Below are 22,119 nucleotides of genomic sequence, written 5' to 3'. Positions count from 1 at the left end.
AATTTGTTGTTGTGAGTATTCTGTGGAAGCCAAAATTTGGAAAGGTTTAAACACAAGCTAGGCAAAATCCTGGCAAAAACTCCATCACTGCAGTGATACCGATACAACGTCCCATTTGGAAAGTCTACACTGCCTGTTGCTGGAAGATAGGAAGTTGTGTCTGAGGAAAATAACTCTGTATTAATCTTTTTTTGAGTTCTTTTTTGTTCTGTTGGGCATCCTCTGTCAAAGACCTGATTCTTTTTATGGGGATCCTTGCTCTGACACAGAGTATTGCATACAGCATATTGCAGTTTGGAAAGAATTAATCAGAATCTAAGATTTTAGTAAGATAGGTGGGACAACTGAGTGAGTTGTTGTTTCAGATGGCAGCACAGTGGCAGCAGCATTTTCTGCTAAATGCAGGGTGGAATCTAAAGGGGGACAAGAGACAAGAGAAGCTGGGGCTCTGGGTGGCATGAAATTGGGACCAAGGCTGCCAGCAGTGACACTGGCTTCTCAAATGGGAAGGTCTGACATCCTCTAACTGTACTTTGCCATGCTAGCCCATCTTGCATCTATACTTGGCTTGACCTTGTGCCAAGTAGATTTAGGTAACTTGATAGGAAATATTTTTTCCCCCTTTGATAGGATTATTTTCTGTCACAGTAGTGAGCTGAATCAGCTTCAGAGGGAGCACCATGTCTGGGATTCACTACAGACAGTCTGTGTCACATGCTGCAGTGCCGGGATAATGGGAAATGCCAACGAGGGGAATATGTCTAAGATGCTCTCTAGTGTCAGGAGCTCAGACAGTTTTTTTCTGAGAAAAAACAGAGCCTGAAAAGGGTTTATTTGCACTTGGGCACTAAAACTTGTTTGGGCAAACTTTGGAAAGGCCGAGTCTGGGAACGCTGCTCCTGAATTGTCCCACTATTGTATCCAATGACTGAGAAACTAGAGTCAACATGGGGAATGAAAAACACTCTTATGCATGATCAGAACTCTTTGTAGATACAAATGGTATTTTTTCAGTTCATCACTGCAAATTCGTTTATGCTGTGAGTACATTTAGCAAGTTGGACCCCATCAGGCAGAGAAAGCAACTGAAGTAGCAATCAAAAATCCACAGTTTTTCATGTGTGTAGGAGTTTCAGTGTCCCCAGGAGCACCAAAACACTTTGTGCACTGCAGGCATCTAAATACATTATTTCTGTACTCAATGCAAGAATACCTGGTAGAGCCCCAAGTGTTTAATGTTCTGTGTTTCAGTCAAATTTGCAGAAGAAAAACCTACCATTCTATATGACAGCCAATTGGATCATAGTATTGTCCGTTTCTCAGTTTTTTCCCTGTAATTCAGTGATTCATTATTGCCAGTTGTCACCTTTCGCTATGTGAGAAAGTGATAAGGAGCTGTCATGAAAGCCTAGTGTGAAACCATTTATTATGAAGATATGCATTGTAGACAATATCAGGGTTTTTGATGAACTTAGTTGTTTAAGCAGAAAGGAATTGGGAAGTGTAGGTCTATCAGGAGAATATTTTTAGGGGTAAAAGTAATTTTCTTTTGACAGTGGGAAAGGCTTCTAAGTCAGGAAAGGCTTCTAAGTCAGAAAAGGCAGAAAATGTTCATTTGTTGTACTGCAAAATAAGCCTGGGTGATAGAAGCATTTTGATGAGGTACCTGGAAGATAAGATGTTATGACACTGGGAATTTGGTAAGGTTGTCGGAAATGTAACCCTGAAGACATTTAATCAGTTATTTGTAACATCCCTTTTGCTCTCATAACATTGGAAGTCTAAGTACTGTAACTATCAAATCAATGGAGAAAGTATTTCAGACACATGAAATTATATATTGTCATATATATATATGTATAAATAACCAGATGCATTAAGTAGCTGAGATCATAAAGATACATGTTTGTATATTTCAAAAGCATTTCTGTAGAACTTTTTCCAGAATGATGCTTTTGATAATTCCTAATTGTCTGGTGGTGCTAAGCCAAGAAGTGCATGGAAGGCATAAAAAATTATTGGAGGATTTTATAAAAATTCTTGTATTTTAGTGGTAAAAAGAGTAGCAGATGTTGCTTCTTAGGTTCTGTCTTAGTCTGAATCCTTTTCTAATCACTCAAGTGTGGCTGGTCAGGGTCAAATGTAGCAGAAATAACTTGTGTTCCCAGGTCAGAAGGTTTGGACTGAGGGCCACGAAGTTGAAGGGGAAAACTGAGTCTCTGCACAGGGGTCATGACAAAGAAATGTCTCTCATCAAGAGACCTGTCTTCTTAGATATATATGCCAAGCACTTAGGTTGATTCCCTGTCTGGCTCAAATGCTACACAGGAGGTTAGGTCAGTTCCACAGCTGCAGGTCTGGAGATGAAGCAGATCAGGTACCTTCTGTAGCAACTAATATCATACTGCCTCTAGTGAGCCATATGAACACCAAAACAAGTCAACAGCAGCTGAGCGAAAAATCATAGCCAAATTCTGAAATGAACCTAAATTGTGGTAGCTCTTGCTGACCTCTGTCTACTGGAGATCCATTCCTCTGCAGAAGTTTCATCAAACCACCAAGATTGTGAAGGGAGAGGATAACCTCTGCTGCAGAGGTGACACAGCTTTCTAGGTCTTCTCAGCCCCCAGATACAGCCCTGCTTCATAGTTTCCCAGAACATGGCTCACTGAAGCTGACTGTAAAACATAAAAAAGTGCTGTTTCTAGTAGATGAAAAGTGGGACCTGATTTTTAAGAGAGTAGCGTAAGAGGAATAGCAACAGATGGTGTGTGGGCTGACAGGTCAGTTAGCTGTGAGAGTAGGAATTGGAGCTGTAAAAATGAAATATCAATGTTGCTGCTTCTTGTAAAGTTTCTACACATCCTGTTCCTTCAGCGGGAGCCACAGAGCACCTTGTCCTTCAGAAACCCCAAACATGGGGCCATTCACCACCGGTTCCCCATTTACTGTTCTCACTGCTTAGTGTTGTACTCCTTTTCTTCCATCTCAAGGACTTTTACTATCAAACCCTGATCTGCAAGCTGTTGAAAAGCTGGGCACTGTCATCAAGGTACTCTTCTTTGGTCACACCAAGATTCCCCAGCTGCTGACCTACACAAATGACTCCTGTGTTGCTATTAGCATCTACTGTGGTGGTTGTGGAGTTGGAACCTTGTTCTCAGGACACAGCAAAGCATCCTTTCCTGAAAGCAAGATCTGTAACAACATAAAGCTCAGAGATGGTACTCTGAGATTCAGATTTTTAAATTTATTTTTCTTTTATTGAAAAAGGCTTTTATGGAATGGGGGAATTTTTATGTAAGAATGCTGAAAAGATAAAACTGTATATTGACGTGCTTGCTGTATCTCTGAGTCCAAGAATACAGGTCCTGTGCTGTCTTTGGAGTTTGAATTCCAGTGCTTTGGAGTTTGAGTTTCCAGTGCTCCAAGTTGCTATAATACAATGATTTTCTTGTGAGATGAACATTTTCTGAGGAATATAAAGAGCTCCTTCATTCCCCGCCCACAGGGTGGAAGGATGGATTCACTGCAGACCTGTGCTTTGAGGTTGTGTATTAAGAATCTGAAAGAAATCTGTTCTTCAAAGCGGCTTTTTTCCCTCTTGTGAACTAAATTTACTCTCATGCTGTTAATTCCTCCTTCCCCCGCAATCCTTCTTAACATGCCCTGAGTTCAAACAGTTTCACAGTACTATGGAAGTAGAAGCCTTGGTCTTTTTGTGAGCAAGAGTGGGACTGGTTTTGCCTATAGCCAAACTGCAATGATTGTTACTTTACTAAGCTCCCTGTCATGCTCTCTGTTACTGCTGTTAGGTGATGCTTCGTTGTGCAGTGTACTGATGCAGTCCTTTTCTTTCCCTCTTTACTGCTTTCTGTAAATCCCTGGGCTCGGAGGTCACCCAGGGAGATTAAGAACAAAAAGCCACAACCCAAGACCTATTTGTGAACCATTAATTGGTATAGATTTCTGCCTATTTCCCAATGGGCTTTCTGTGGGCTCTTAAGACTTCCCTTAATAGCTGGGAACCCTGGGCTGTATTACAGAGTGGAGTGCCTCTGCTTGCTGTGTAGCTGAATAAACACAATTGCTTGAGAAGTGTGGAGCTTGGCAAGCTAGTGCCAGCACACTCTGGATTTCCAGGTGCAGCAGGGCCAGGCTCTGCCCTGCTCTGACAGTGGCTGCTGCCCTCTCTAGAATGTTCAAGGGGAAGGCAGGAAAAAGAGCAGATGAAACAGCAGCTGCTAAAGCCCAAATTTGCTGCGTGCTGGAAGAGGTTGGCAGGGTGTTCTGTGGTGGTTTGTGATGTTTTGCTAGGGTTTGATTTTAGTGGGCAAGGGAGAATATTGGCAGTTGGATGTAGAAATAGATGCTTGTAGTAGGAATACTTTTGTGAGAGAGGAGGGGCCTGTCTAAAAAGGAGATAATGGAGCAGAATGCATTGAGCATAAATTGAGAAGATCTGTGCTTTAACTGCAGTTGGTAAGCTCATAATGCAGGCTTTAAATTGCTGTTGCTTTTTTTAGAGGGAAAGGTTTGATCCAGTTTGGTGTTACTTGGGGTATATAACATCTTTTATGAGAGTCTTTGTAGGCATTGGAGACAGTTCTGCTTGTTTTTTTAGACTGAATTTTGATGCTTTCAAAGATTGAAATAGGAGTAGAATTACAGCACTTTGACAGCCAAAGGTTTTTCATGAGATGTCAGTTACCCTCATGGAGAATAGCTGGCACTGACAGAAAGAGCTTTTCAGAATAGCATCAGTTACTGCAATAAAATACATTACTTGTCCCATCTTCTAGACAAGGTGAAAAATATTGATGTGAGCTGTAGCTGTGGCAGCAGCTCACACCACTATCTCCCAAGCCAGGCTGAGATCATGAGATGACCTTGTATTAGTTCAGAAAAGCTTGTGAAATCCTTCTAAAACCAAGATCATACTCCCTCTCTGATGTGAAAATGTGATGGCTACAAGGACACGGAGTGCAAAACATTTTGGGGTGAGACTTTGGGGAAAATAGATGAATGTAAAAAAAGTGGCAGCATTGATGAGTCTAATTTTGATGGAAGCTAATCATAAAATACTTTGGTTTTCTTGTAATGGCAGTTGGCATGAATCATGATTTTATTCCTTTGCTTGAACTTGAGTTTTGATGGAGATACAAATTGCCAGAATGAGAGATGTAATCATGGAGAAATCATGCTGTCTGACTTGGGACTGCTGGAAGCTTTTATACCTCACATTTTATTGCTTTTCAGTTTCTTTCCTTTTTTTCCTTTTTCTACACTCTACATCCTCCTCCTGCCATTATCCCTCCTCCTCTCACTGCCCACAATGCTATGCCAATTCCACAAGCAGCCTTTCTTTAACCCTCTTCACATCCATTTCTTGGAATTTAGGGCTAGTTGACCTCTCTCTAGGGACCACTGCAGTTAAAACCAGAAGGCCAGTCTTGGTTTTGTTCTTTCCCAGCCATGAATTCAGAGCCCCAGCATCAATGCAACAAAGAAACCCTTGTTGGATTTCATTCCCTGCCCCACAGGAGCCTTGTCCATGGGATTTTGTTTGTTGATACTGTTGGTAACATCATGGGGGATGCACAGACACAAGCTGGAAGCAAACAAACGACAGTGAAAAACAACCACAAACAAATAGCATTTGTCAGATCCCCGTTGTCACAAGGGTTTTCATTCTAAGCCTTAAAGCAGCAGTGGCCATGTACCATTGCCCTAAAGTGTGAAATCCACCATGAATAGGCAAATGCAAACATTTTGCTTATAAGCTACATCTCCTCTTACTGTCTGTAGATGTTAGCTGTCTCTGTGTCTGTAGAGTTTAACCCTGTAACAGACAGGTGGAAAATTTCCATCCTGGTACCTGCCATCAAGCAGTGGCAGGGAGGCTACAGCAGGATGATTTAGCAATTCAGCACACACATGCATCCCACTTTCTGGCAGGCACAATGCCTCCTCACTTCCACTTCAGCTCAGCAGGCACTGAACAAAGAGGCTGCATGGGGGCAGCCAGGTGGTTCCAGGATGGACAGACCGGTGCAGACCTGTGGCCTGCTGTGAGGAGGCAGCCCTGGACATGCTGCAGACTCCTTGCTGTCCTCTCCCCTGGATGTCCCTGGAGCAGGGCAGGGAAGCAAAGGGACACTGTCTATTCCCTCCTGGCTCTCCTTGTGCACTGTAGGGCTCCTAGGCCACAGCAGCTTGCGAATGCCTTGGAGGCTCCATCAGTGCTGGGGCTGCTGATGGCACTGAGCCCTTCCCCAGGGCAGTGTGGCACCCTGGAGAGCCACTGCCATCGTGGGACCTCTGAGGTTTGCTGTGGGCAAAGCACACAGGGACATTTTGGGATGTGATCAGTTGGGAAAGCTGGGTGTGTTGGACAAGTGAAGTCTAAAGCTGTAGGCAGGGGGAGGTCTCTGCCAGCTGAAACTGGGCTTCTCCCATTGCCAAGAAGATATTTTCCTGAGGTGTATGTTATATCAGTGGCTTGAGGGAAATTTTGTTACAGTCTCCAGCATGATGGCCCATCTCTCCAGGCAAATATATCATGGCCTGCTTGTGCAGCTTATGTAAATACTTTGAGCAGGTTTTTTTCTTTGAGGTGTGAGTACAGATCATGTTATTATTAATGAGGCTCTAACCTCCCTTCTGGGGTGAGGGTTTTGACATGCAAATGGGCCACAGGACATTTGATGTTACATCATAGTTTAATGGATAGGAAATTTGTTCAGGGAGCTAATGTTAGTAAGATGTAATTTGGGAAGTTACAGCTATGTTCTTGATTACAAAGAGCAATAAATATTTGATAACAGTTTTCTAAAAGCATCTGGAAAACAAGAAAATACCATCAGCTTTACAAGAAACTGCTGTACTGGGTTTTCTTGACAAATGGAGAGGATTCAAATGTTCCTGGATCTTATGGTTATGTGTGTCTGGGATGGAGAAGTTTACAGCAAAGGGTAGGAGCAGGTGCCCAAAGTGCTGCTATTTGTAGCAGAAAGCTTTCTTTGGAAGAAAGCTCCTCTTCTGCCCCCCTGTGACTTAGGGGAGTCCTGGGTATGCATCAGCAGAGAGACCAGGAAAGTCTGTCATTGACCATACACAAACTCCATTGAGGTGAATGTCAGAGTTTTGTCTCCTTACTGCAGGGAATGTCAGCTCTGTACAATCAAGCTCCTAATGGAACAAAAAAAATTTCAAATGGGAAGCGAATGCACCACTTCCTCTGCTAATGTGTGAATCCAGAGGTTCGCAGCATTTGGCTTGACTATTCATGATCTATTTACCTTTTAAAATTCAGACATAGGCATGTGTGTGCTGATTTATTCCTCCTTGTAATTGGATACAGTCATTAAACGAGCTTGCATATTATAGTTCATTGTCCTTCTGGGATGTGGGCTACTGTTTCTTCAGAACAGCAGCTCCTAATGGAATTAATTCCAGCTCCTGTCTGTTTACTGTAATCGGTGATGTGTTTCTAAAAACTGATATGGAAAATCACTTTTAAATATATGTTCTTATATATGAAGTATTCGTCTAGCTGAAGTCTTCCTTTAAGATGCTTTGCTACCTTCTCTGACAGGCTCTTTAGGAACAATAAATACATGCTCACTATTTGGTAACCTGAAAGAGGCTGTAGGAAGTGTCACACCTAGCAGAAGTGTTTACCAGGCTGCAGCCATGGCAAAGTGATTGCAGTCTCAGGCTGTCATCACATAACTGATGATTTCCCATGGGCTAAGCAGTGGTGATGTAGAAAGCATACTGCTTCTTAGTAAGAAAAAATAATTTTTTATAATTGCCTTGAATGACTAATTAAATAAACAAATCAGTTTAATAAAAAAAAAAAACCAAGAAATTATGCTGTTAGCTTATTTAATTTGAAGAGGGTCTGAAAAACTGATAGGCAAAGGCATTTTGCAGTGGGATCACCGTCTGACTCACATTTGATGATGCTGGCCAGCAGCACGGGTGGTGTCTGCATGGGACAGTGGGTTTGTGTACTCAGCCTTGGCTGGTACCTGCCCCCTCTCCTGAGCCCATACCTGCCTCCTTTTCTCTACACACTGGCACAATAAAGCATGTTTTATGAAGCCTGTGCTGGCACTTAGAGCCTAAAAGGGCTATAGAAATGAAAGATGGCAGCAAGCATTAGTCACAGCCAGGTGCTGTAGTGGTGAAACACGGTCACAGAGCATTTGATCCAAGAGGCACCGTTTAATACAGTGGCTTATCAGTTACTGCAGTTTGTGATTTTCACCTTGGTCCTAAACATTGCATCAGATTTGTGTATGCTTGTGCAGAAAGATGAGGTTTACCTGGCAGCCAAGGAGATTCTCTGTGCACTGTGAAGTCCAGGAGATAGCTGGGTGTCTTGATGAAGGGCCAAAAATGGAACATTTTCAGTGAAATACAGAATGCATCTCCTGCATTAGATGCTTTCCAGTGTGTGCATGAAAAACACAGTATCTCATAAGACTTGGAAAAGAAAGGGACAAAGGAAGAAAGCTGGACTATACCAGTCCAAAGTTATGCCTATCTGAGAACTGTGTTTTGCATCTGTTTCTTTTTTTTTTTTTTTGTGACTGAATCAATAAATAGCACTAAAAATCTGAAATAATGGCAAATGCAAGTAGAAACCTTTAGAAAATTACCCCACTGTGCTTTCATCTATAATTGCTTTGTATTTTTCCTGTATTTAACTGAAATAAGCAAGGACATCAAATAAAATACCCTGAGTCATTACGGTACAATTGAACCAAAGATCTAATGCTGAACTCCCCAATGAATGTAAGTACTTTAGAAATTCTCAAAATAAGGGTCTTGTATCTTAAAAATGTAACACCGAGATGCTCTGTGTTGCAAGCAGCCAGATTGCACACAAACACAGTTCAGCTGCCACAGGAAAATACACCCATGCAAGTGTTTTAGTACTTATAAGCAGCTGAACTCTGCATAATATCTGTTCCTCGTGTCTTACCCTTGTATGATCTTTAAGCAGTGCAAGCAGCTCTGAAATCACCTTTGTGGTTGCTTTCATTCAGCTGTCAGCACAGGTTTGTACTGACAAACACAATTGTTTGAAGTTTTAGATGTTCTTAATACATATGCAGACTATGTGCAAGGCACTTTTTTATTGCTGTCTTCCATTAAGTTGTAATAATAATGAGCATAAAAGCTGTCTTTAATTACATGTTAACCTGTCACTGGAATGATTTGAGTGTCTCAGTGTAGTAAGTACAATTTCAGGGCATAATTTAAGGACCTATATCTTATAAATAAGTCTACACTTAGTGTAACAATGTATTTTAACACCACCATCGTGAAACTCATCAGGTTTTCTTGGCACCCATTCACCACCTGGGGAAGCAAAGCGCAGCTGCCTTATGAGTGCTCTGGTGCCCATTGTTCTGGTTTTATACTGTGAAGCTGTGCTTCACTGCCCCGGGGAATGGGGAGGAAGACAGGTGTGGAAATGCAAGATGCAAGGATGGCCCTGTTTGGTTTTTTGGGTTCTCTTGGATGTCACGTCCCTTGTGCCACCCCACTCCACTGTGCATCATAGGTGTGTTGTTAAATATTGAATAAGCTATTTCTGAGCTATCTGAGAATTGTTTGCCCAGAAGCCTGAAGCATTGTACAGCCTGGGCAAAATGCTGGAGGTGGCATCCTTCACCACAGCAGTGACGCTGCAGTATGCCAGTGTCTGTCTGGGTCTCCTGTGGGGTTTGCGAGATGTTTTCCCTCCTTCTCTCTGCCCTCTCCCCAGCAGAGCCTGTGACACATCACTGTCAGGCACCTTTGCTGGGCCTTTTGCCTCCATATGTCAGAAGATGTTAAGCGAGTCTCTGTTTTGAGGTTGCATGACAGTGGGCCACAGCTGTGTATGCAAGACCCCAACCTAGTGTGCATGACCTGATACACAAAAAATATCCCACCACTTGACCTTTCCTGTGCTGGAAGAAATGTGTGGTCTGCTCATTAGTCTACTGCATGCTCTACCCATCTTGTATAGAGATTTGGACCAAATTAAACAGATGAAAATGGCATAGTTCCCTTTGTAGGCAATTCTGTCAAATCTGCAGGAGCCAGGAGCGATTTGCCAGTGGAGGCTTTGTGGTGCTAGGCTTCCCTGAAGAGATGCTGTGATGTTTGCTGCACATGCTCCAGTGCCACATGTTGGGGAGTTTACACTTCTTAGCATATTTATGATAATTTGGCTCCCAGGGGCGAACAAGATACTCCTTATACCTCCTTCCTTGGGCTGAAGCACAAAGAAATTTCCCCTTGCTGCTTTGTAGGGGGGGAAATAATAGATCAAAGCTTCTTGCTAAACACTTTTAAAAATACACAGTGTGGATCTGTACATTTCTCTTCCCCCAAGGGACCCAGGGAAGGCAGCTAGCAGCAGGTGATGGGAAAATGCTGCATGCTGAAGTCTAGGCATTGTACCTGACCTGCAGAGCTTTAGTGGGGCACTGCTGTGAGTAATGTGACCTGTCCTTTATCCATGGAATGTATTCTGGCCACTATACTGGAGTTGTCATAATCTGCTGGACTGGATGTTGTTCAAGTGGATTTGGAAGTAAAGCCTTTTGGGGCTAATAGTCTCAACTTGAAAATAATGCCAATTAAGGGGTTTTTTTAATATATGTAGCCAAATATATATGTAATTTTGGGTTGTAAACAGAGAATTTGGGCTCATGTTCTCAGAAATATCTTGAGAAGCAGACTGTTTTAAAGCATCTCAATGATCTAGAAATTAGGAACTCACAAGCATTTTTTGAAGATGTGATGATTTTTGTGCTTATATATAATATTGGATTTGAAGATTACTGTTTCCTAGGAGTAGATTTTCCAATTCAGCAGTAACAAAGACATGCTGAACTTGAAACTTTGTTGTTCTTCAATATCATATAAGTGCTGGACAGCAAAGATGAAAAGAATAAATATTAGGTGCATCTTCCTTTGTGTTAACTTTCTGAAAGCTGAATGTCAGATTTTCAGGTTCTCTTTAGACTGGAATGTGTGCTGGACTCATGGACCAGAAAAAGGCTCAAGCAAACTTAAGGCACCTTTGAGCGCCCAGTTGGTAGGGCCAGGCTTCCAGGGGCAGAAGGGAGAGAGCACTGTGCACCCAGGCAACAAAAAGTCCTGTCCTGCTGGCACCACTGAGGCAGTGACAGCTCTCAGGGGCACCTGGAACTTGTGTCATTGAGGGGTCTGAGCTGGAGACATTGCCTCTCCTTGGCTGCCTGAGGAGGAGGGTGATGGCGCTGGTGCAAAGTTCCTGTGCAAGACAAAAGCAGAAAAGTAGAACCCTGCCTTGTACTTGCTCAGACAACTTTCAGTGCCTGGGGTGCCAGGCAATGTGCAAGCTGGAGGTGCACACCCAGGAGGGCTCAGCACAGCAGGCTGTGCTCAGCAGCTGGTCTGCAGGCAGAAATATGAAAGGGAACCATTAAATCTTTCATCCTCTGTCCTGCTGCTCCAGGCAATCCTGGCCTGGGTGGCTAATTATAATAAATCAATGGAAAGAGAGGATGAGTTTTTCTCCTCAAGTACTTTGGGAGATGCCTGATGTGAACAAGGATTGTCTGCCTTCTGCTTGTGTGAGGATTTCACATTTCACATGCGCATTAGAATACCTCCCTTTACTGTCAAGTTTCACGGCATGGAAAGCTTCAGTGTTTTAGTTGCAGCAGTCAAAGGCACTTTTTAAACAAAAAGTATCAATAGCTTAGAGTGGCTGCTATAGGCAACATTTCTAATGCTTCAAAATGTGTAAGGCGTAGAGGATTTGTCCAATAATTTCAAGTAACCCTGACCATTATAGCTGCACATGTATCACCAGGGCTCCCTCCCACCTGGGGAAAAAAGAGAGCTTCAGATTTCTATGTGGAAAAATTAGTGTCTCATTAAAGCTGGACAAGTTTGACATTTGCTCTCTGCCTGTGGTTTCAGGGCTTTTTGTCTCTCCAACAACATAAGAAGCTGCTCTAATACATGTGATAGCAGCAACTGGAATGCAACTTTAGGAGCATCTTTGACCTTACCAGACACAATGTGTTTGATTCATTCTGCAGATGTTAAAATACTGCCAGAAATTTCTGGGAGATGACCTTAGAAATGATTCCTAGTTCTGACTTTTGTCCTCTAATAAAAAATGTGGTTGTACAAGTTAAATATCTTGCCCTTATGTATTTTAGTTTTCTAACCTAATGTCAGAAATAAATGTCTTGCTCTTTATTCCTTTGTGCATTGATTTCCCAGTGCCTTGGTGGTTAGGTGACATAACTACTATAATTGTTTTAATACATTTGCAGCAAATTATATATCGATGTTCTTTTTTTTCATTGACCTTTCTTTCTCAACATAATTTTCTTTTTTTTTTTGCCTCATGCTGTGTCCATGGTGGCATAGCACTATTAGAGGATTCGATTTTGAATTAAGGGCTAATCCTGCAAGGTCCTGAGCACCGTTGCCATCTGCTGAATGCAAGGGAGGTCTGGGACCTCTCAGACTGAGCAGTATCTTGCTAGATCAGATAGCAATTTGCATTTACTGTTTGTGCTCAGAGACATCCCGACATTTTTAGTAAATTGCTGTGGAATTACAGATTACTGAGGAACTTCTACCTTTGAAAGGAGTTGCTGCTGCCAAATCGTTTTTCCGTTTCTGCAGAACAAGCAATTTTCTGATTACAGCTCAACTCTCAAACGCAGGAGCTGTGTTTGCATTGCTGAAAGGTTTCAGAGCCTTGCATAGTATTATATGAACTAAACCACACAAAAAATCTATGTGTAGCCTTGCCTTCCTTGAGGTGTGTTATGTTTTTTCTCGTTTTGCAGAAGGGAGGAAGAGGTGTGACAGGAGTTTATCAAGGCGTTGAGCTTTCAGCACTGAGAGGCTGAAAAACTTGGAAATGCTTTGCTGTAGCCCTCATTTTGTTTAATTTGAACTAAGTGACTGATTATTTAAGATAGAAAAAGCTGTTTATTCCCTATAGAATAGTAAGTAATCAGCATCCATTTTACTCAGGCACAGGGCTGGTCTGTCTGTTTGCCCAGCTGTAACCCCATCTCATAGGGCTGCTTTTCTTGGTGGCTGTGAGAGCTGCATGTTGTAACTGTTTCTGATCAGTATGGTGTTGCTAACCCCATCAGTGAATATTTTCTTTCTAAAAAAATATTTCCAATATAAGCTATGAGGTCAAAAGGTGCATTAGTGTTATTGATCACAGCTTTTCAGTCATAGCAGGATAAAAAATTCCAAAGGATTCAGCTGGTCTAGCAGTTGTCTCTTTATTCCCAAATATATTCTGGGGAATGAGCCTCACAAAATGTTAGAGAAAAGTGCCTGGTCCTGCGAGGTAGGGATGATGCACTGAATGTAAATGAGAGCAGAGTTGTTGATGATTATTTCATTTGTAATTCTGGCTAATACTGGTAAGTGTATTAACATGATGTCAGAAGCTGACCATATGGTCATCTTATCATCTTTGCCATAGTCACAAATCGGAAATGGCATGGCTAAAGGGTTTTAGAATTGTTCTGTGTTGTCTTAAATACCTTTTTTTCTCTTCTTCTTTGTCTTTCAAAAATATCCCCCCCATTTGTCTAAAATACATTTTTTTTTCTCTTCTTCTTGGTCTTTCTCAAAAATATCCCCCCACCCCACACCCCAATCACCAAAGAGATTTCAATATCACACAAAATTTGCTGAATTTGCATTGATGTTTGAAAAATGTGTGTGTAGCCCCACTTGTATTTCATGCTGCTGGAGTTCCTAGATGCTGATAACCAATATATTATACTAAAGTTCTTACATGATGAGGATGAGGAAGATATTATAACTTCTTTTTTTTTGTTACATTTCTGAAAGATAAGTTGAGCAGGAAGAACGACACGTAGCAATTTTGTCTGCTTGGAAAGCAGAAGGTTTAGAGTGTTATATTTTTAATTCAGTGCATGGTTTTCATTCTCTGAGTTTAATTCTCTCATACACATAGTGACAACCACAGCTGCTCTGTAGCATGACTAAGGCTTGCCACTACAGTGGCAGGAGTAGTTTTCACCTATGAGTTATTGAGTTCCAGTGGCTTGTTCATTCAGGCTTTTTTTTTCCTCTTTTTTGTTGTTGGTATTTGGTTTCTCCTTCAATCTCCATACAGGTTTCACCTCCACCAGCAAATCCTTGGAGAAAGCTGAATCACTGCTTTGCATAAAGTGGAAAAAGACTTGCATTCCAGTGCTTTATCTATATTTTCTTATAATCAGATTTAGTGTGGAGTACAAGCCTGAAAAGCCATTCAATCTTTCTGTAATTCTTGCACAACCATTCACAATAGATTTGTACAGTGCAGTCTAAGAGATTTGGGTTCAGAATAGTGATAAGTTTAAAAAAAAAAAAACAACCCCCCCAAAAAAAACTAGATTACTTGTTTTTCTTTGCAGTTTAACAGATTTCACTGTCAGTACCCTCTCCCCAACTAACAGTACATGACATACACAATCTGCAGAGAAAGCAATATAGAGTCTATATGCACAGAGTCTATATGCTTATACTCCTCTGTGTAGAGGAATTTGCCTCTTGTAAACCATGCAATTGTAAAGAAGAAAAACCTTAATGCATTGGATGTTTTAAATCCTGTTATTGCCTTGTTTTTCATAGCTTTATTTTTTTCACAGTATTTAAATAAGCATATAATGGAAAGGATAGAACATGGAAAAGGAATGCTACAGAGAGTGGAAAGAACAGAGTCTGGAAAGTTGTTCTGTATCATCTGATATGAAAAAGAGAATGGTTCTTGTCATCTCAGCAGTCTGTATGTCACTGAAAGTGGGAGGACTTGTTTGGTTTATTTTTCAGTTTTTGTTTGTTTGTTTTTTCTTTTTTTTTTTATGGTAGCCATTGAGAAGTAAGAAACCAAAATCTATTCAAGATGTAGTAGTGTGATCCAAAAACCAGGACAAACTGGAATTTGTCATCAAGTTATCTCTTCTTGTGGGTATAAAGGGATTAATGACTCAGGCATTAGGAATAATTATATCTGGCTTAGCTGGACAGTTTGTCTAACATTAGCAGTAGGGCAATAGGTGTATTCTAAATGCAGTCTGAGCTATTGGACATGTCTGTAATGTAGATGTATATGCACTGTTGGTTTAGCTGTGGTGTTCCAAAGATGCTGGTTAATGCATGTACAGGCTAGTAAATGGTATGTGAACATATAGATTGCTAGGTGGGTAGTTAGAGATGTGTAGCTATCTGTAACCCCTGAATGTTTTCATACTTTTCCTTCTTTGCTCATTCTATGAGACAGCTTTTTTAATATTTGCTTTTTAGAGTTGTCCCCAAATATTTATAGTTTAATCAAATGAATTTAACTTTTACTCAGTGTAACAAAGGCATTTCCTTTAGATTAAGTCTCTTTGAATATTTATGCTGCAAGTATGAGGCTGCTCCACTGATGCCTCACACCAACTGCAGTAGTTTAAGAAAATGCTCCAGTTTGAGAAGAGGATACAGATGCTGGATGTGGCAACAGCAAGATGTGTACTGCCTGGCTGATTTGTTAAATACGTGTCACAGATGATTTTTCTTTACAGATGTGTATTAATTTCTGTCCTAAGCCTTAGTAACTGGTAGCCTGCATAGAGAACAGTGTGGAGGTAGGAGAAAAGGAACTATTGGAAAATCATATTTGGTGTGCAAACCCATTCTTTCCTCCTGTCATTGGTAATTGTATCATCACTTTGAGCTGGTATTTGTAGAGCTGTCTTCTCAGAGAGAAAGGGTTTCTCCTGTTAGAGAGGTAGGTGGGCACACAGAAAGCAGCAGAGAATCCTGACTGGTTTTTCAGTAGGTGGGAATACATGATGTGTTCATCTAAATATTTTATCGTTTCCTGTCTCTGGGACCCTAGGTTCCCCTTCCCCTGCATGACAGCCATTGTTGCTGTTGGCTGTCATCTCCCTGTACACACAATACAGTCTCATGTAGATGTGTTGCTGGCTCCTTCAGGAACCAGAGAAAGCAGATGTTCCCTGGGTGTTTCACACGGGTGAGAGTGTCTCTATACTGCTCTTTCTAACCTCAGCCACCCTGGATCCTGCAGAGGGGCTTCTCCATCACAGAGGAATGGGAGGAGCAGTGCTAACTGTTCCTAGCAGAGCTGTATCCATGCTTTATTTCACTTGGGAGGAGGAGGGAGCTCATAGCCTGGGAGAAACTGTCTCAGCAGAAGCTGGTGCAAATGGATTATTTAATAACAAACAAGCACAGTGTCTGCTTCTTTATTATTTTTATGCCTATGGAACTCACACAGAAATGGTGTGGTGAGATTACTGCCTAAGGCTGCCCCCAAAGAGCTGCAAGAACAGGAGGCCTTGGGACTCATGTTGGTTCTGTTGCATTTCTTAATGAAGCTTTAAAATGCTTGAAATTGTCTTTGAAATGAAATATTCCATAGCTGCAGTTTAACTCCAGACTTTGTAACAGTTGCTTAGCCAAATAAAAGAAAATTGTGGGGAACAAAGAAGAGTTAGGTTGATGACTAGAAGAAAAAGTTTAAATAAAAAATTCATGAAGAGAAAAAATATAGCATCATAGGCTTTTGCACTAAGATTTCCCTTCCAATGTCTTTTCTCTTCCAACTATTACTGTGAATTTTTCTCTCCCTGATTGCTACAAACATTAGAAAAACTTTTTCTGTAGGAATGATAAGAAAAATTGTCACAAATTTAGGCAGAAACTGGAACACTGAGTGAAATTTTAAAAGGGGTATCCATTTCACTGCTATTCTGAGTGGGGGTATGGTGAACTCTAAATTATTAATGAATTGAGGAATTGCCTTTTGTAACTCTTAAATCAAATGTGACTAAACAGAAAAATCTCAGAAAGACTTTTGTTCATAATTGTCAGCCCGACTTGTACAGCCACAGCTCTTCCTCATTCAAATTTACTGCTCTAGTGGCCTTTAGTAACAGAATGAATAATATGCTGTGAATAAATCCTCTCATGGTTACCCTTTCTCTCCATTTGTAGATTAAGACCAGCAAATCATTATTTGTGGACACATATTAATGTCCAAAAGTGTCTGACAAATGTGCAGTTGTTTGTTTTGAGCAAATTATTTTTGAAGTGTCAGTACACCCTCAGGTTTTGTGTTCCTGCTATGACATGAAGAAATATTCTGGAATGAGTTTAAATTACAGGGCATTTAGGAAGAAAATATAGAAGATATTTACAGTGAACAGTAGGACTTCAGGGAAAGACCTACATGCTAGTTCAGACATTTTAAAATATGAATATTATTGTTAAGTCTTTAGGTGATGTCTGGTAATAGATATTTAATCTTGCAAAAGCACTTTCATTGCTTACTTGTTAAAGTAATTTAACGGATGAGTGGTGCTATTAATGGACCACATGTATAATCCAGACTTTTTTTGTTCTAAACATTCCTCTAGGGTTTAAATTTCTAAATATATTCAGAGGCAATTTGAAGAAATTTAGCCTATACACAAGCTGCAGAAAACATAATTTATTAACTTTTCTTCTGCATTTAGAGGATAAAAGAAATCACTACATATACATATGTGCAACTTTGAGTAGGCTGAGTGATATACCTTGTTTTGATGGGGTTGTTAGAAACCAGACTGTGAATGGAAGGACGTAGGGATTAACAGAGGGCTTAAAACTAGTTGTAAGTTATCTGAGCAAACATACAATTCCAGACTTTTCATCACAGTTTCGTTTGTTGTGTTGTTCTGGTTTTTTGTTTTGTTTTGGTTTTTTTTTGAGAGAGAGAGAATTGCATTAATGATGTCTATAACATAGTTCTTGCAAGAAAAGAAAACAAAAACCCAAGAAACTGACATTATAGTAAAACCAGTCTTTCTTTCCATCCCAACATTTTGGGATGCTGGAAGAATTGACATATGGAAAGCAGATTATCAGGTAATAACAATAAACATAAAAGTCTTTGCTTAACACTAGTTATTATGATAAAGTCACACTCTTTTGAAAAGAGAGAAGTTCTTTGATAATATTGCAGTTCTGCTTCAACAAGGAGTTAATTTATTTTCCGAACATGTGGCTGTGTTTTGCTGAAACTCAGATATCACTTACATAGGGTAGGAAATTAGGGAAATAATCTGGTGTAAACATCTCTTTGACTTTGTGAGGATCACAGCACAGTCACATAGTTCAATAAAGAACTAAAATGTGTTTGTTGACTCCAAGTTCAGCTGTTTCCAAATAAATGTTTGTGAAACCCCCAACTTTAATAGCCTCATTGTACCATCCAAAAGACGTGCAAGAGAATGAATAGATGACCTTTCAGATAGAGAACAAGCTGTTCACCATGTCTTTTCATTTACTGAGACAAACTACTCTTTTTCTGCAGAGATAATACTTTCCACCATTTTTACCAATGTTAAGTAGAATAACGAGTTTAATTGTTTTGCTTCTGAGTGCAAGGGGTTTAACCTATGCCTCCTTAGATCAGGACTCTTTCTAGACCAGTACTGTTAAATGCATTAAGTGAGATAGACTTATTTTAATTTTTTTAAAAGAGACTGGAGGTATTTTGGGTCCTAGACTCACAGGGTGGGATGTCATTAGCTATCCATCCATGTTTATCCATGTGACATCTGTCTTTGAATGATACATGGATGAATTCTCATTGCCATTGTGCACTGCAGCTGTGGGATCAATAATTTACTGATAAGGTCCAAAGCAGCTGTAAAGGAAATTGGTCTAAATAATTTTGAAATTGCAGTCTTGCTGTGGAAAGCTGGTGGGAAACTCTCAGTTGCACACTTGTACAAAAACACTAGCTTGGACTGGAACAGATCACAAATGGGGAGAAAATCAGGATATGGAAATCAAGGCTCAGCCTTGTCTTTCTCATGTGAGGGGTGGTTGGCCCTTAGTGTTTGCAGTTGTAAACCCACCACTTAAATCACAACTTAGTATAATGCTGACTAATACCAGCTGGTTATACTGGTAAAATATTTTTGCTCTACAGTATAACTGAAATCACTTTTTATTCAGCCTGTCCATGTTACTGTTCTTATCTGAAAAAAACCAGAGCTGTTCTCTTGTTAAAGGAAACACAATGTGTTTGCTGAAATTTAAAAAAATACAGTCAAAAGGAATCCCTCAAAAGTTGAGGGAAATCTTACGATTTGGAAAAAAAAAAACAACAAAAAACACAAACAAAAACAAAAAACCAACCAACCAAACAAACCACCAAAAAAACCACCAGAGGAAGAAACAGAAACTTTTTTTTTGTGGTTACCGAGACCAATTACATTGTCTATTTGCAGTAAAGATTTCGTTGTGTGAACCAAATACTCTAGATCGTGCATCGTGCATGAGTAGTTTACTAAAATTAGAATCAAATTTGTTTACAAATTTTGTAATAATTTCATTTGGAAGGGAGCTGTGAAACCGTTGGATCCAACCTGTGCTGGAAGCAGCTTCAGTTAGACCAGGATGCTCAGAGCTTTGCACAGGCAAGCCCTGAATATAGTGATGTTGGACACTGTGCAGGTAACCTGTCATGTATGGCCTCTTCACAGGAGGGAAAAATAAGTATCTTAATCTAGACAAATTTTCTTTTATTGCCATCTCTGATGGTTGTCCCATATAATTTTGTAGCAAATCTCCAGGAAAAGTCTGGCTGGGTCTTATCTCCACTCTGCCACTGGGGTTTTGAAGACACCATGAGATTACCTTGAGCCCTGTCACCCAAGATCAAACCTAGTGCTTTCACCTCAGTGATGTGTGCTGTAAAGGTTTGGAAAAATCCTAAAAATAGTGTGACATGGGAATGAGGAATGAAAAAGTTACACTGAAATCCTAAACTGCCTGGTTCTCCCGACAACCCAAGGTGCTAACAGCTTCAGTGTGTAGCATTGGTCTGTTAGCAAGTACCTCCAGCCTGGTCTTGTAACACCGATAGAAACCAGGAGGAGAAAAAAACTTCATTGATGCAATTGAACAAACCTTAGAGAAAACTTCTCAGCACTTACAGTGATGCCCACAAGACTAACCGAACATCCATCTAAACGTTTGAGTATATTTATTTTGTGGTTCTCAACTACTGTGCATAGATGTTAATCACAGTTCATGGCAATCCTAGTTTTTTTCTCTTATTACCAGAAGCTATTCTTCTGAATTTCCAGAACAAGCTAATGTGTGGAAGGCTGCTTTGTGTGCAGCTGAGGTAACCAGGATGGCAGTGTTTGTTATAAGGACTCTTTCTTACTGGTTCCTGAACTATGATGAATTATTTTGTGCATAATTGTTCCTGTTGGTGCTTTGGGAGCTGAGGATGTATTTGTTAAGTAAAGGAACTGATCTCTGTAGTGGCAACACATTGTTAACTTTTTGAAACTTAAACCTTTATGTATTCTGTATTCTTTTGGAGTGTTTTTTAAGGGAGGGGGTCCTGTTCCTGCCATGCACAGTAACAGGAGTAGATACTTTCTTCCTGCTCTTGCTAATGTATTGTACCTTGGGCTTTTTTTGTCTTCCTCTGCAGAAACTCTCCTGGATGATTTCCTTCTCACATACACGGTTTTCATGACGACTGATGACTTGTGCCAGGCCCTTCTGAGGCAATATCCTTGTACTGAAAGTTGTATTCAAGTGGGTCACACATTTACTCATAGTTTTATCTAATGTTGAGCCTTATATCAAAGATACATGCTTGGTTTTGAGACAAATGCCTCAACTCATAGCAACAGTGCAATTTTATGTCAGCTTTTTTTGAAGATAAATAAACTTTTATAATGGTGACAAGGTAGAATTTAAATAGGGGTTAAAACCTCCCCAGGTTATGTTAATTCATAGAATACCTACATGTGCATAATATATTACAGAATATGCAAAGAGAAAAAGTAAAGAATTTTACAGCCTCTGCTCCTTGTATCATCTAATACAGGATATAAATCTTAGCTCATTTTGAGATAGAATTGTTTTCCTGTATTTCTAATGACTTGCATAAGCTACTAAGCTATGGATCAATGTTTGAATAAACTTGTGACTATAAAATGAACCTTTTGTTCATTTGTTTGTTTGCTTGTTTTTTTAAAATCTTTTCCCCATCTTTAAATTTTGTGCTGAAACCATCAGTTTTTTCCCTTACAGGACAAAGAACCATGAAGAGACAGGAACAGTGTATACAGTGGTTATCATTGGACATTTGGTGCTTCTGCCTTATGAATAGAGAGAAATGGTAGAAATAATATTTTGCTTTGTAAAAAATTTTTATAGAGTCACTTCTGCAGGTAATATAATTTGTACAGACAAAAAGAAACTGACTTCCTTTGCCTGATTTTTGTGTTATTGTTATGCTTCGCCCTTCTTCCCACAGACATTCACATTGGCATCAGTGTGCAGGGCAAAAGTTCATTCTCAGTTCTGCAGAAAATATATGACTGAACATTGTATAATTCCTTTTGAATTGATTTTACTTTTATAGACTCACCTCTCTAATCTGTAAGGGGAAAAAAATCCTCTTGGCACAGAGGATGAATTGAAATTCCTATTACTGAGAATTCATTCCCAAAAGTTATGAAACTCCTAAAGCTCCAGACAGTATAAAATATTTAAAACTGAGCAATGCAATCAAAAAAACCCTTTCTTTAGCAAATGAGATTATTGCAAACTCTTTGCCAGCAGTTAATTTTGAAGTTTCTTTGAGTTCTTATTATATGTTCCTTAACCTACTGCACCTATTGTGCTAAGAACCACCAAGGGAAAGAAGATGACTCTGATGTGTCCTGTAGGAAAAGAAAAGTCTTGCATTTGGTGTCTCAATGGACTTCTCTCTACAAAGACTGGTTACACGAAGATGAGCATTTAAAACAATTTTTAAAGGTATTGAAACAATTTCTGTGATGCATTTCATTACTGTTTAATTACATACTGTGTCTAAAAAGCCCCAACAGGAAAATCTATAAAACATATTTTTTCATACTTAGGGCTTCTCCATTAAATCTATAATTTTAATGATTTACATATGTCTTCTTTAAATGGTTTACATATGACTTCTTTAAATGCCTTAAATATAGTCAGTTTGAACAGAAATCC

The 22,119-nt window shown here is 40.0% G+C and overlaps 1 protein-coding gene across 2 annotated transcripts in view; it reads left to right on the top strand.

The window, feature by feature from the left end:
* The window catches only part of RAPGEF5 (Rap guanine nucleotide exchange factor 5), a 159,782-nt gene that overhangs the window by 104,038 nt on the left and 33,625 nt on the right, over window positions 1-22,119 (top strand). For both annotated transcript variants that reach the window (XM_074537290.1, XM_074537297.1), the window contains exons 12-13: window positions 20,567-20,645; window positions 21,762-21,906. In XM_074537290.1, the coding sequence (XP_074393391.1) occupies window positions 20,567-20,645; window positions 21,762-21,906 (224 nt within the window). The remainder of the gene's footprint in view (window positions 1-20,566; window positions 20,646-21,761; window positions 21,907-22,119) is intronic.

This window comes from Zonotrichia albicollis, chromosome 1 (genome assembly GCF_047830755.1).
Source record: "Zonotrichia albicollis isolate bZonAlb1 chromosome 1, bZonAlb1.hap1, whole genome shotgun sequence".
NCBI classification, from domain to species: Eukaryota; Metazoa; Chordata; class Aves; order Passeriformes; family Passerellidae; genus Zonotrichia; species Zonotrichia albicollis.
The sequence above is the reverse complement of the archived record's forward strand: the minus strand, read 5'-3'. Positions and strand labels throughout refer to the sequence as shown.